Source organism: Oncorhynchus kisutch, linkage group LG5 (assembly GCF_002021735.2).
Source record: "Oncorhynchus kisutch isolate 150728-3 linkage group LG5, Okis_V2, whole genome shotgun sequence".
Taxonomy (NCBI): Eukaryota; Metazoa; Chordata; class Actinopteri; order Salmoniformes; family Salmonidae; genus Oncorhynchus; species Oncorhynchus kisutch.
Window position 1 is genome coordinate 67,985,691 of NC_034178.2, and position 15,734 is coordinate 68,001,424.

The following is a 15,734-nucleotide window of genomic DNA, read 5'->3' on the forward strand; positions in this document are numbered from 1 at the left end:
AGATCAAAGACAGAAAAGAGAGTTTATATATAGTCTATAAATACTTATCACAATGACTTAGCAACATTTACTATACCACAACCACCACCACACACACACACACACACACACACACACACACACACACACACACACACACACACACACACACACACACACACACACACACACACACCAGGGAGGAGAGAGAGAGAGATTTTTGTGAGTGAGTATTGTTTACTCTTAAAAAAGTATTGAAATTTAGAGACGGAGAGAGAGAGGTGTCCCACTCTCTTATGACACCAGGGAGAAGAGAGAGACAAAGACAGAGACAGACTGAGAGAGAGAGTTGGAGAGAGCGAGAGACAGAGAGAGGAGAGGAGACGAGAGATGGTATCCCACAATGAAAAGAGAGAGAGACGTTTGGTTCCAAATATCAGGAAGGACAGGAGCCATATAAGGATAAGGGGGTTAGTTCCGATGGTAAGGAAGGACAGAAGGACAGATGGACTAGAGCCAGATGGGGTTAGGGAACCTAGATCCAGTAGTCATGAATGATAGGAAGCACCAAGTGGGAGCACGGACATACTACATTATTGATATGGAAATGACATGCTGTATATAACGTATGTATGACACAGATCTAACCATGGCAACCTGGACATCTTATGTCACTATGTAGGAGTAAAAAGGTAGGAAGGTAGGAGATGTTGTAATATAAAGGAAGGAGGGTAGGGGAGGTATAATATAAAGGAAGGAGGGAAGGGGAGGTATAATATAAAGGAAGGAGGGTAGGGGAGGGGAGGTATAATATAAAGGTAGGAGGGTAGGGGAGGTATAATATAAAGGTAGGAGGGGAGGTATAATATAAAGGAAGGAGGGTAGGGGAGGTATAATATAAAGGAAGGAGGGTAGGGGAGGTATAATATAAAGGAAGGAGGGTAGGGGAGGTATAATATAAAGGAAGGAGGGTAGGGGAGGTATAATATAAAGGAAGGAGGGTAGGGGAGGTATAATATAAAGGAAGGAGGGTAGGGGAGGTATAATATAAAGGAAGGAGGGTAGGGGAGGTATAATATAAAGGAAGGAGGGTAGGGTAGGTATAAAATAAAGGAAGGAGGGGAGGGGAGGTATAATATAAAGGAAGGAGGGTAGGGTAGGTATAATATAAAGGTAGGGAGGTGAGGTATAATATAAAGGAAGGAGGGTAGAGGAGGTATAATATAAAGGTAGGAGGTGAGGTATAATATAAAGGTAGGAGGGTAGGGGAGGTATAATATAAAGGTAGGAGGGTAGGGGAGGTATAATATAAAGGTAGGAGGGTAGGGGAGGTATAAATATAAAGGAAGGAGGGAGGTATAATATAAAGGTAGGAGGGGAGGGGAGGTATAATATAAAGGTAGGAGGGTAGGGGAGGGGAGGGGAGGTATAATATAAAGGAAGGAGGGTAGGGGAGGTATAATATAAAGGTAGGAGGGTAGGGGAGGTATAATATAAAGGTAGGAGGGTAGGGGAGGTATATAATAAAGGAAGGAGGGTAGGGGAGGTATATATAAAGGAAGGAGGGTAGGGGATGTATAATATAAAGGAAGGAGGGTAGGGGAGGTATAATATAAAGGAAGGAGGGGAGGGGAGGGGAGGTATAATATAAAGGAAGGAGGGTAGGGGAGGTATAATATAAAGGAAGGAGGGTAGGGGAGGGGAGGTATAATATAAAGGTAGGGAGGGTAGGGGAGGTATAATATAAAGGTAGGAGGGGAGGTGTAATATAAAGGAAGGAGGGTAGGGTAGGGGAGGTATAATATAAAGGAAGGAGGGTAGCTGAGGTATAATATAAAGGAAGGAGGGTAGGGGAGGTATAATATAAGGAAGGAGGGTAGGGGAGGTATAATATAAAGGAAGGAGGGTAGGGGAGGGGAGGTATAATATAAAGGTAGGAGGGTAGGGGAGGTATAATATAAAGGAAGGCGGGTAGGGGAGGTATAATATAAAGGTAGGAGGGTAGGGGAGGTATAATATAAAGGAAGGAGGGTAGGGGAGGTATAATATAAAGGAAGGAGGGGAGGGGAGGAGGGGAGGTATAATAAAAGGTAGGAGGGGAGGGGAGGTATAATATAAAGGAAGGAGGGTAGGGGAGGTATAATATAAAGGAAGGAGGGAGGGGAGGAGGGAGGTATAATATAAAGGTAGGAGGTAGGGGAGGTATAATATAAAGGTAGGAGGGTAGGGGGAGGTATAATATAAAGGTAGGAGGGTAGGGGAGGTATAATATAAAGGTAGGAGGGTAGGGGAGGTTTAATATAAAGGAAGGAGGGGAGGTATAATATAAAGGTAGGAGGGGAGGGGAGGTATAATATAAAGGAAGGAGGGTAGGGTAGGGTAGGTATAATATAAAGGAAGGAGGGTAGGGTAGGGTAGGGGAGGTATAATATAAAGGAAGGAGGGTAGGGGAGGTATAATATAAAGGTAGGAGGGTAGGGGAGGTTATAATATAAAGGTAGGAGGGTAGGGGAGGTATAATATAAAGGTAGGAGGGTAGGGGAGGTATAATATAAAGGAAGGAGGGTAGGGGAGGTATAATATAAAGGAAGGAGGGTAGGGGACGTGTAATATAAAGGAAGGAGGGTAGGGGAGGTATAATATAAAGGAAGGAGGGGAGGGGAGGTATAATATAAAGGTAGGAGGGTAGGGGAGGTATAATATAAAGGTAGGAGGGAGGTGTAATATAAGGAAGGAGGGTAGGGTAGGGGAGGTATAATATAAAGGAAGGAGGGTAGGGTAGGGGAGGTATAATATAAAGGTAGGAGGGTAGGGGAGGTATAATATAAAGGAAGGAGGGTAGGGGAGGTATAATATAAAGGTAGGAGGGTAGGGGAGGTATAATATAAGGTAGGAGGGTAGGGGAGGTTTAATATAAAGGAAGGAGGGGAGGTATAATATAAAGGTAGGAGGGGAGGGGAGGTATAATATAAAGGTAGGAGGGTAGGGGAGGTATAATATAAAGGTAGGAGGGTAGGGGAGGTATAATATAAAGGTAGGAGGGTAGGGGAGGTATAATATAAGGTAGGAGGGGAGGTGTAATATAAAGGAAGGAGGGTAGGGTAGGGGAGATATAATATAAAGGAAGGAGGGTAGGGTAGGGTAGGGGAGGTATAATATAAAGGTAGGAGGGTAGGGGAAGTATAATATAAAGGTAGGAGGGTAGGGGAGGTTAATATAAAGGAAGGAGGGGAGGTATATATATAAAGGTAGGAGGGGAGGGGAGGTATAATATAAAGGTAGGAGGGTAGGGGAGGTATATATAAAGGTAGGAGGGTAGGGGAGGTATATAATATAAAGGTAGGAGGGTAGGGGAGGTTTAATATAAAAGGAAGGAGGGGAGGTATAATATAAAGGTAGGAGGGGAGGGGAGGTATATATAAAGGAAGGAGGGTAGGGTAGGTATAATATAAAGGGAAGGAGGGTAGGGTAGGTATAATATAAAGGTAGGAGGGGAGGTATAATATAAGGGATGGAGGGTAGGGGGAGGGGAGGTATAATATTAAGGAAGGAAGGTGGGGGGAGGGGAGGGGAGGGGAGGGGAGGGGGGGTATATAATATAAAGGTAGGAGGGTAGGGGAGGTATAATATAAAGGTAGGAGGGTAGGGGAGGTATAATATAAAGGTAGGAGGGTAGGGGAGGTATATTATATAAAGGTAAGAGGTATGGGAGGTATAATATAAAGGTAGGAGGGTAGGGGAGGTATAATATAAAGGTAGGCGGGTAGGGGAGGTATATTATAAAGGAAGGAGGGTAGGGGAGGTATAATATAAAGGTAGGAGGGTAGGGGAGGTATAATATAAAGGAAGGAGGGTAGGGGAGGGGAGGTATAATATAAAGGAAGGAGGGTAGCGGAGGTATAATATAAAGGAAGGAGGGTAGGGGAGGTATATATAATGGAAGGAGGGTAGGGGAGGTATAATATAAAGGAAGGAGGGTAGGGGAGGTATATATAAAGGAAGGAGGGTAGGGGAGGTATAATATAAAGGAAGGAGGGTAGGGGAGGGGAGGTATAATATAAAGGAAGGAGGGTAGGGGAGGGGAGGGGAGGTATAATATAAAGGAAGGAGGGTAGGGGAGGTGTAATATAAAGGAAGGAGGGTAGGGGAGGTATAATATAAAGGTAGGAGGGTAGGGGAGGTATAATATAAAGGTAGGAGGGTAGGGGAGGTATATAATAAAGGAAGGAGGGTAGGGGGTATAATATAAAGGAAGGAGGGTAGGGGATGTATAATATAAAGGAAGGCGGGTAGGGGAGGTATAATATAAAGGTAGGAGGGTAGGGGAGGTATAATATAAAGGAAGGAGGGTAGGGGAGGTATAATATAAAGGAAGGAGGGGAGGGGAGGAGGGGAGGTAAATATAAAGGTAGGAGGGGAGGGGAGGTATAATATAAAGGTAGGAGGGTAGGGGAGGTATAATATAAAGGTAGGAGGGTAGGGGAGGTATAATATAAAGGTAGGAGGGTAGGGGAGGTTTAATATAAAGGAAGGAGGGGAGGTATAATATAAGGTAGGAGGGGAGGGGAGGTATAATATAAAGGAAGGAGGGTAGGGTAGGGTAGGTATAGATATAAAGGAAGGAGGGTAGGGTAGGGTAGGGGAGGTATAATATAAAGGAAGGAGGGTAGGGGAGGTATATATAAAGGTAGGAGGGTAGGGGAGGTATAATATAAAAGGTAGGAGGGTAGGGGAGGTATAATATAAAGGTAGGAGGGTAGGGGAGGTATAATATAAAGGAAGGAGGGTAGGGGAGGTATAATATAAAGGAAGGAGGGTAGGGGAGGTATAATATAAAGGAAGGAGGGTAGGGGACGTGTAATATAAAGGAAGGAGGGTAGGGGAGGTATAATATAAGGAAGGAGGGGAGGGGAGGTATAATATAAAGGTAGGAGGGTAGGGGAGGTATAATATAAAGGTAGGAGGGGAGGTGTAATATAAAGGAAGGAGGGTAGGGTAGGGGAGGTATAATATAAAGGAAGGAGGGTAGGGTAGGGGAGGTATAATATAAAGGTAGGAGGGTAGGGGAGGTATAATATAAAGGAAGGAGGGTAGGGGAGGTATAATATAAAGGTAGGAGGGTAGGGGAGGTATAATATAAAGGTAGGAGGGTAGGGGAGGTTTAATATAAAGGAAGGAGGGGAGGTATAATATAAAGGTAGGAGGGGGAGGGGGAGGTTATAATATAAAGGTAGGAGGGTAGGGGAGGTATAATATAAGGTAGGAGGGTAGGGAGGTATAATATAAAGGTAGGAGGGTAGGGGAGGTATAATATAAAGGTAGGAGGGGAGGTGTAATATAAAGAAGGAGGGTAAGGGTAGGGGAGATATAATATAAAGGAAGGAGGGTAGGGTAAGGGTAGGGGAGGTATAATATAAAGGTAGGAGGGTAGGGGAAGTATAATATAAAGGTAGGAGGGTAGGGAGGTTTAATATAAAGGAAGGAGGGGAAGTATAATATAAAGGTAGGAGGGGAGGGGGAGGTATAATATAAAGGTAGGAGGGTAGGGTAGGTATAATATAAGGTAGGAGGGTAGGGGAGGTATAAATAAAGGTAGGAGGGTAGGGGAGGTTTAATATAAAGGAGGAGGGGAGGTATAATATAAAGGTAGGAGGGGAGGGGAGGTATAATATAAAGGAAGGAGGGTAGGGTAGGTATAATATAAAGGAAGGAGGGTAGGGTAGGTATAATATAAGGTAGGAGGGGAGGTATATATAAGGGATGGAGGGTAGGGGAGGGGAGGTATAATATTAAGGAAGGAAGGTGGGGGAGGGGAGGGGAGGGGGAGGGGGGGTATAATATAAAGGTAGGAGGGTAGGGGAGGTATAATATAAAGGTAGGAGGGTAGGGGAGGTATAATTAAAGGTAGGAGGGTAGGGGAGGTATATTATATAAAGGTAAGAGGGTATGGGAGGTATAATATAAGGTAGGAGGGTAGGGGAGGTATAATATAAAGGTAGGAGGGTAGGGGAGGTATATTATAAGGAAGGAGGGTAGGGGAGGTATAATATAAAGGTAGGAGGGTAGGGGGGGTATAATATAAAGGAAGGAGGGTAGGGGAGGGGAGGTATAATATAAAGGAAGGAGGGTAGCGGAGGTATAATATAAAGGAAGGAGGGTAGGGGAGGTATAATATAATGGAAGGAGGGTAGGGGAGGTATAATATAAAGGAAGGAGGGTAGGGGAGGTATAATATAAAGGAAGGAGGGTAGGGAGGTATAATATAAAGGAAGGAGGGTAGGGGAGGGGAGGTATAATATAAAGGAAGGGAGGGTAGGGGAGGGGGAGGGGAGGTATAATATAAAGGAAGGAGGGTAGGGGAGGTGTAATATAAAGGAAGGAGGGTAGGGGAGGTATAATCTAAAGGGTAGGAGGGTAGGGGAGGTATAATATAAAGGTAGGAGGGTAGGGGAGGTATATAATAAAGGAAGGAGGGTAAGGGGGGTATAATATAAAAGGAAGGAGGGTAGGGGATGTATAATATAAGGAAGGAGGGTAGGGGAGGTATAATATAAAGGAAGGAGGGGAGGGGAGGGGAGGTATAATATAAAGGAAGGAGGGTAGGGGAGGTATAATATAAAGAAAGGAGGGTAGGGGAGGGGGAGGTATAAATATAAAGGTAGGAGGGTAGGGGAGGTATATATAAAGGTAGGAGGGGAGGTGTAATATAAAGGAAGGAGGGTAGGGTAGGGGAGGTATAATATGAAGGAAGGAGGGTAGGGGAGGTATAATATAAAGGAAGGAGGGTAGGGGAGGGGAGGTATAATATAAAGGTAGGAGGGTAGGGGAGGTATAATATAAAGGAAGGCGGGTAGGGGAGGTATAATATAAAGGTAGGAGGGTAGAGGAGGTATAATATAAAGGAAGGAGGGTAGGGGAGGTATAATATAAAGGAAGGAGGGGAGGGGAGGAGGGGAGGTATAATATAAAGGTAGGAGGGGAGGGGAGGTATAATATAAAGGTAGGAGGGTAGGGGAGGTATAATATAAAGGTAGGAGGGTAGGGGAGGTATAATATAAAGGTAGGAGGGTAGGGGAGGTATAATATAAAGGAAGGAGGGGAGGTATAATATAAAGGTAGGAGGGGAGGGGAGGTATAATATAAAGGAAGGAGGGTAGGGTAGGGTAGGTATAATATAAAGGAAGGAGGGTAGGGTAGGGTAGGGGAGGTATAATATAAAGGAAGGAGGGTAGGGGAGGTATAATATAAAGGTAGGAGGGTAGGGGAGGTATAATATAAAGGTAGGAGGGTAGGGGAGGTATAATATAAAGGTAGGAGGGTAGGGGAGGTATAATATAAAGGAAGGGGGGTAGAGGAGGTATAATATAAAGGAAGGAGGGTAGGGGAGGTATAATATAAAGGAAGGAGGGTAGGGGACGTGTAATATAAAGGAAGGAGGGTAGGGGAGGTATAATATAAAGGAAGGAGGGGAGGGAGGTATAATATAAAGGTAGGAGGGTAGGGGAGGTATAATATAAAGGTAGGAGGGGAGGTGTAATATAAAGGAAGGAGGGTAGGGTAGGGGAGGTATAATATAAAGGAAGGAGGGTAGGGTAGGGTAGGGGAGGTATAATATAAAGGTAGGAGGGTAGGGGAGGTATAATATAAAGGTAGGAGGGTAGGGGAGGTTTAATATAAAGGAAGGAGGGGAGGTATAATATAAGGTAGGAGGGGAGGGGAGGTATAATATAAAGGTAGGAGGGTAGGGGAGGTATAATATAAAGGTAGGAGGTAGGGGAGGTATAATATAAAGGTAGGAGGGTAGGGAGGTATAATATAAAGGTAGGAAGGGTAGGGGGAGGTGTAATATAAAGGAAGGAGGGTAGGGTAGGGGAGTATAATATAAAAGGAAGGAGGGTAGGGGTAGGGTAGGGGAGGTATAATATAAAGGTAGGAGGGTAGGGGAGGTTTAATATAAGGAAGGAGGGGAGGTATAATATAAAGGTAGGAGGGGAGGGGAAGGTATACATATAAAGGTAGAGGGTAGGGGAGGTATAATATAAAGTTAGGAGGGTAGGGGAGGTATAATATAAAGGTAGGAGGGTAGGGGAGGTTTAATATAAAGGAAGGAGGGGAGGTATAATATAAAGGTAGGAGGGGAGGGAGGTATATATAAAGGAAGGGGGTAGGGTAGGTATAATATAAAGGAAGGAGGGTAGGGTAGGTATAATATAAAGGTAGGAGGGGAGGGGAGGTATAATATAAAGGTAGGAGGGTAGGGGAGGTATAATATTAAAGGAAGGAGGGTAGGGGAGGTATAATATAAAGGTAGGAGGGTAGGGGAGGTATAATATATAAAGGAAGGAGGGTAGGGGAGGGGAGGAATAATATAAAGGAAGGAGGGTAGCGAGGTATATATAAAGGAAGGAGGGTAGGGGAGGTATAATATAAAGGAAGGAGGGTAGGGGAGGTATAATATAAAGGTAGGAGGGTAGGGGAGGTATAATATAATGGAAGGAGGGTAGGGGAGGTATAATATAAAGGAAGGAGGTAGGGGAGGTATAATATAAAGGAAGGAGGGTAGGGGAGGTATAATATAAGGAAGGAGGGTAGGGGAGGTATAATATAAAGGAAGGAGGGTAGGGGAGGTATAATATAAGGAAGGAGGGTAGGGGAGGGGAGGGGAGGTATAATATAAAGGAAGGAAGGGTAGGGGAGGTAAAATATAAAGGAAGGAGGGTAGGGGAGGTATAATATAATAGGAAGGAGGGTAGGGTAGGTATAATATAAAGGAAGGAGGGTAGGGTAGGTATAATATAAAGGTAGGAGGGGAGGTATAATATAAGGGATGGAGGGTAGGGGAGGGGAGGTATAATATTAAGGAAGGAAGGTGGGGGAGGGGAGGGGAGGGGAGGGGGGGTAATAATATAAAGGGAGGAGGGTAGGGGAGGTATAATATAAAGGTAGGAGGGTAGGGGAGGTATAATATAAAGGTAGGAGGGTAGGGAGGTATATTATATAAAGGTAAGAGGGTATGGGAGGTATAATATAAAGGTAGGAGGGTAGGGGAGGTATAATATAAGGTAGAGGGTAGGGGAGGTATATTATAAAGGAAGGAGGGTAGGGGAGGTATAATATAAAGGTAGGAGGGTAGGGGAGTATAATATAAAGGAAGGAGGGTAGGGGAGGGGAGGTTATAATATAAAGGAAGGAGGGTAGCGGAGGTATAATATAAAGGAAGGAGGGTAGGGGAGGTATAATATAATGGAAGGAGGTAGGGGAGGTATAATATAAAGGAAGGAGGGTAGGGGAGGTATAATATAAAGGAGGAGGTAGGGAGGTATTAATATAAAGGAAGGAGGGTAGGGAGGGAGGTATAATATAAAGGAAGGAGGGTAGGGGAGGGGAGGGGAGGTATAATATAAAGGAGGAGGTAGGGAGGTGTAATATAAAGGAAGGAGGGTAGGGGAGGTTAATATAAAGGTTAGGAGGTAGGGAGGTATAATATAAGGTAGGAGGGTAGGGGAGGTATATAATAAAGGAAGGAGGGTAGGGGGTATAATATAAAGGAAGGAGGGTAGGGATGTATAATATAAAGGAAGGAGGGTAGGGGAGGTATAATATAAAGGAAGGAGGGGAGGGGAGGGAGGTATAATATAAAGGAAGGAGGGTAGGGGAGGTATAATATAAAGAAAGGAGGGTAGGGGAGGGGAGGTATAATATAAAGGTAGGGTAGGGGAGGTATAATATAAAGGTAGGAGGGGAGGTGTAATATAAAGGAAGGAGGGTAGGGTAGGGGAGGTATAATATGAAGGAAGGAGGGTAGGGAGGTATAATATAAAGGAAGGAGGGTAGGGGAGGGGAGGTATAATATAAAGGTAGGAGGGTAGGGGAGGTATAATATAAAGGAAGGCGGTAGGGGAGGGTATAATATAAAGGTAGGAGGGTAGAGGAGGTATAATATAAAGGAAGGAGGTAGGGGAGGTATAATATAAAGGAAGGAGGGGAGGGGAGGAGGGAGGTATAATATAAAGGTAGGAGGGGAGGGGAGGTATAATATAAAAGGTGGAGGGTAGGGGAGGTATAATATAAAGGTAGGAGGGTAGGGGAGGTATATAAATGAAGGTAGGGTAGGGAGGTATAATATAAAGGAGAAGGAGGGGAGGTATAATATAAAGGTAGGAGGGAGGGGAGGTATAATATAAAGGAAGGAGGGGGTGTAGGGTAGGGTAGGTTATAATATAAAGGAAGGAGGTAGGTAGGGTAGGGGAGGTATAATATAAAGGAAGGAGGGTAGGGAGGTATAATATAAAGGTAGGAGGGTAGGGGAGGTATAATATAAAGGTAGGAGGGTAGGGGAGGTATAATATAAAGGTAGGAGGGTAGGGGAGGTATAATATAAAGGAAGGGGGGAGAGGAGGTATAATATAAAGGAAGGAGGGTAGGGGAGGTATAATATAAAGGAAGGAGGGTAGGGACGTGTAATATAAAAGGAAGGAGGGTAGGGGAGGTATAATATAAGGGAGGAGGGGAGGGGAGGTATAATATAAAGGAGGAGGTAGGGGAGGTATAAATATAAGGTAGGAGGGGAGGTGTAATATAAAGGAAGGAGGGTAGGGTAGGGGAGGTATAATATAAAGGAAGGAGGAGGTTAGGGTAAGGGTAGGGGAGGTATAATATAAGGTAGGAGGGTAGGGGAGGTATAATATAAAGGTAGGAGGGTAGGGGAGNGTATAATATAAGGTAGGAGGGTAGGGGAGGTATAATATAAGGTAGGAGGGGTAGGGGAGGTATAATATAAGGAAGGAGGGTAGGGTAGGGAGGTATAATATAAAGGAAGGAGGTAGGGTAGGGTAGGGGAGGTATAATATAAAGGTAGGAGGGTAGGGGAGGTATAATATAAAGGAAGGAGGGGAGGTATAATATAAAGGTAGGAGGGTAGGGGGAGTATAATATAAAGGTAGGAGGGTAGGGGAGGTATAATATAAAGGTAGGAGGGTAGGGGAGGTATAATATAAAGGTAGGAGGGTAGGGGAGGTATATATAAAGGAAGGAGGGGAGGTATAATATAAAGGTAGGGGGAGGGGAGGTATAATATAAAGGAAGGAGGGGTAGGGTAGGTATAATATAAAGGAAGGAGGGTAGGTAGGTATAATATAAAGGTAGGAGGGGAGGGGAGGTATAATATAAAGGTAGGAGGGTAGGGGAGGTATAATATAAAGGAAGGAGGGTAGGGGAGGTATAATATAAAGGTAGGAGGGTAGGGAGGTATAATATAAAGGAAGGAGGGTAGGTAGGGGAGGAATATAATATAAAGGAAGGAGGTAGGGGAGGTATAATATAAAGGAAGGAGGGTAGGGGAGGTATAATATAAAGGAAGGAGGGTAGGGAGGTATAATATAAAGGTAGGAGGGTAGGGGAGGTATAATATAAAGGTAGGAGGGTAGGGGAGGTATAATATAAAGGAAGGAGGGTAGGGGAGGTATAATATAAAGGAAGGAGGGTAGTAGGGAGGTATAATATAAAGGTAGGAGGGTAGGGGAGGTATAATATAAAGGAAGGGGGTAGGGGAGGTATAATATAAAGGAAGGAGGTAGGGAGGGGAGGGAGGAAATATAAAGGTAGGAGGGTAGGGGAGGTATAATATAAAGGTAGGAGGGTAGGGGAGGTATAATATAAAGGTAGGAGGGTAGGGGAGGTATAATATAAAGGAAGGAGGGTAGGGGAGGTATAATATAAAAGGTAGGAGGGGAGGTATAATATAAAGGAAGGAGGGTAGGGAGGGGAGGTATAATATTAGGAAGGAAGGTAGGGGGGAGGGTAGGGGAGGAGGGGGGTATAATATAAAGGTAGGAGGGGTAGGGAGGTATAATATAAGGAGGAGGGTAGGGGAGGTATAATATAAAGGTAGGAGGGTAGGGGAGGTATAATATAAAGGTAAGAGGGTAGGGGAGGTATAATATAAAGTAGGAGGGTAGGGGAGGTATAATATAAAGGTAGGAGGGTAGGGGAGGTAATTATAAAGGAAGGAGGGTAGGGTAGGGAGGTATAATATAAAGGTAGGAGGGGAGGGGAGGTATAATATAAAGGAAGGAGGGTAGGGTAGGGGAGGTATAATATAAAGGAAGGAGGGTAGGGAGGTATAATATAAAGGTAGGAGGGGTAGGGGAGGTATAATATGGAAGGAGGGTAGGGGAGGTATAATATAAAGGAAGGAGGGTAGGGGAGGTATAATATAAAGGAGGAGGGTAGGGGAGGTATAATATAAAGGAAGGAGGAGGGGAGGGGAGGTATAATATAAAGGAAGGAGGGTCGGGGTATAATATAAAGGGGAGGGTGGGAGGTATAATATAAAGGAAGGAGGGTAGGGGAGGTATAATATAAAGGAAGGAGGGTAGGGGAGGTATAATATAAAGGAAGGAGGGTAGGGGAGGTATAATATAAGGTAGGAGGGTAGGGGAGGTATAATAATAAAGGAAGGAGGGTAGGGGGGTATAATATAAAGGAAGGAGGGTAGGGGATGTATAATATAAAGGAAGGAGGGTAGGGGAGGTATAATATAAAGGAAGGAGGGGAGGGAGGGGAGGTATATATAAAGGAAGGAGGGTAGGGGAGGTATAATATAAAGAAAAGGGTAGGGGAGGGAGGTAGGGTAGGTATAATATAAAGGTAGGAGGGTAGGGGAGGTATGTATAATATAAAGGTAGGAGGGGAGGTGTAATATAAAGGAAGGAGGTAGGGTAGGGGAGGTATAATATGAAGGAAGGAGGGTAGGGGAGGTATAATATAAAGGAAGGAGGGTAGGGGGAGGGGAGGTATAATATAAAGGTAGGAGGGTAGGGAGGTATAATATAAAGGAAGGCGGGTAGGGGAGGTATAATATAAAGGTAGGAGGGTTAGAGGAGGTATAATATAAAGGAAGGAGGGTAGGGGAGTATAATATAAAGGAAGGAGGGGAGGGGAGGAGGGAGGTATATATAAAGGTAGGAGGGGAGGGGAGGTATAATATAAAGGTAGGAGGGTAGGGGAGGTATAATATAAAGGTAGGAGGGTAGGGGAGGTATAATATAAAGGTAGGAGGGTAGGGGAGGTATAATATAAAGGAAGGAGGGGAGGTATAATATAAAGTAGGAGGGGAGGGGAGGTATATATAAAGGAAGGGTAGGGAGGTAGGGTATAATATAAAGGAAGGAGGGTAGGGTAGGGTAGGGAGGTATAATATAAAGGAAGGAGGGTAGGGGAGGTATAATATAAAGGTAGGAGGGTAGGGGAGGTATAATATAAAGGTAGGAGGGTAGGGGAGGTATAATATAAGGTAGGAGGGTAGGGGAGGTATAATATAAAGGAAGGGGGTAGAGGAGGTATAATATAAAGGAAGGAGGGTAGGGGAGGTATAATATAAAGGAAGGAGGGTAGGGGGACGTGTAATATAAAGGAAGGAGGGTAGGGGAGGTATAATATTAAAGGAAGGAGGGGAGGGGAGGTATAATATAAAGGTAGGAGGGTAGGGGAGGTATAATATAAAGGTAGGAGGGGAGGTGTAATATAAAGGAAGGAGGTGTAGGGTAGGGGAGGTATAATATAAAGGTAAGGAGGGTAGGGTAGGGTAGGGGAGGTATAATTAAAGGTAGGAGGGTAGGGGAGGTATAATATAAAGGTAGGAGGGTAGGGGAGGTTTAATATAAAGGAAGGAGGGGAGGTATAATATAAAGGTAGGAGGGGAGGGGAGGTATAATATAAAGGTAGGAGGGTAGGGGAGGTATAATATAAAGGTAGGAGGGTAGGGGAGGTATATATAAAGGTAGGAGGGTAGGGGAGGTATAATATAAAGGTAGGAGGGTAGGGGAGGTGTAATATAAAGGAGGAGGGTAGGGTAGGGGAGGTATAATATAAAGGAAGGAGGGTAGGGTAGGGTAGGGGAGGTATAATATAAAGGTAGGAGGGTAGGGGAGGTTTAATATAAAGGAAGGAGGGGAGGTATAATATAAAGGTAGGAGGGGAGGGGAGGTATAATATAAAGGTAGGAGGGTAGGGGAGGTATAATATAAAGTTAGGAGGTAGGGGAGGTATAATATAAAGGTAGGAGGGTAGGGGAGGTTTTAATATAAAGGAAGGAGGGAGGTATAATATAAAGGTAGGAGGGGAGGGGAGGTATAATATAAAGGAAGGAGGGTAGGGTAGGTATAATATAAAGGAAGGAGGGTAGGGTAGGTATATTAAAGGTAGGAGGGGAGGGGAGGTATAATATAAAGGTAGGAGGGTAGGGGAGGTATAATATAAAGGAAGGAGGGTAGGGGAGGTATAATATAAAGGTAGGAGGGTAGGGGAGGTATAATATAAAGGAAGGAGGGTAGGGGAGGGGAGGAATAATATAAAGGAAGGAGGGTAGCGGAGGTATAATATAAAGGAAGGAGGGTAGGGGAGGTATAATATAAAGGAAGGAGGGTAGGGGAGGTATAATATAAAGGTAGGAGGGTAGGGGAGGTATAATATAATGGAAGGAGGGTAGGGGAGGTATAATATAAAGGAAGGAGGGTAGGGGAGGTATAATATAAAGGAAGGAGGGTAGGGGAGGTATAATATAAAGGAAGGAGGGTAGGGGAGGTATAATATAAAGGAAGGAGGGTAGGGGAGGTATAATATAAAGGAAGGAGGGTAGGGGAGGGGAGGGGAGGTATAATATAAAGGAAGGAGGGTAGGGGAGGTGTAATATAAAGGAAGGAGGGTAGGGGAGGTATAATATAAAGGAAGGAGGGTAGGGGATGTATAATATAAAGGAAGGAGGGTAGGGGAGGTATAATATAAGTAGATTATAATACCTAATAAATTGCTTCACTGTGTGTCCGCCTCTGCATTGCTGCTCTATGGAGTTTTACGCTGAGTCCTTTTTACTTTGTGATGACTGCTAATGTTAAAGGTCTTTATAAAATACGTTTGATTGATTGATCTGCTGCCAGCGGACCAGTCGACTGAAGACGGGCAGAAGACACACTTCAGTTCTACACAAAATGGACACTAGAGTAGGCCCATGTATTAAAGTGAATAAGATGCTATTTAGTTACCTGGAGAAGACTGGTCACTGGAAGCTACCAGAGTAGCAGGAGTGGGCCGACGTCTTCTGATCTGGAGAGAAACAGACAGAACTGACATCAGTATTCAAGAAAAAAATCGAGAATAAGTAAATTAAGAAACCAAGAAAAACACAAGATTTTGTGGTGGTGGTGTTTGCTTAGAGATAGAATTCAGATGTATTGTGGGGTTAAAAAAAAGACTCCAACAACAGTATTGCACCCACACAAACAGCTGACCTCATCCTCAACTCCCTCAGTTGCACAGACACACACACGTACACACACACCAGCAGTTCTGAGCTGTAGCTGCCAGCCTTGCTGAGTAAGGACGAAAGACAAGTGAGGTCCAATCCTACTGTTGTTTCTAAATGCTGAAATCTGCAATTACAAAACAGGCTAGTTGGCTTTCTGTTCACAGTATCCCACACACTGTTATTTATGTGTATATTGTACTGGAGTGACAAAAACAGTCAGCACCATAATGATAGTTTTAGAGGCAGAGTTAGGAGAGCTTCTTCACCTGCTGTTTATCACTATTTTTCTCTGATTTAAGTATAGCCTACATGTAAGGAAGACAAGATGGAAGTCTCCTTGATGACACACTGTTGCTCACTAGTCAATGTTATCTCTTTGATGATGCACTGCTCATTAGTCAATGTTATCTCCTTGAATGACACACTGCTCATTAGTCAATGTTATCTCTTT

At 44.1% G+C, this 15,734-nt stretch overlaps 1 protein-coding gene across 2 annotated transcripts in view; it reads right to left on the reverse strand.

Annotated features, from left to right (window-relative positions):
* Nucleotides 1-15,734, reverse strand: part of LOC109891455 (protein phosphatase 1 regulatory subunit 1A) — a 67,678-nt gene that overhangs the window by 23,594 nt on the left and 28,350 nt on the right. For both annotated transcript variants that reach the window (XM_020484011.2, XM_020484012.2), the window contains exon 2: nucleotides 15,021-15,081. In XM_020484011.2, coding sequence (XP_020339600.1) covers nucleotides 15,021-15,081 — 61 coding nt within the window. The remainder of the gene's footprint in view (nucleotides 1-15,020; nucleotides 15,082-15,734) is intronic.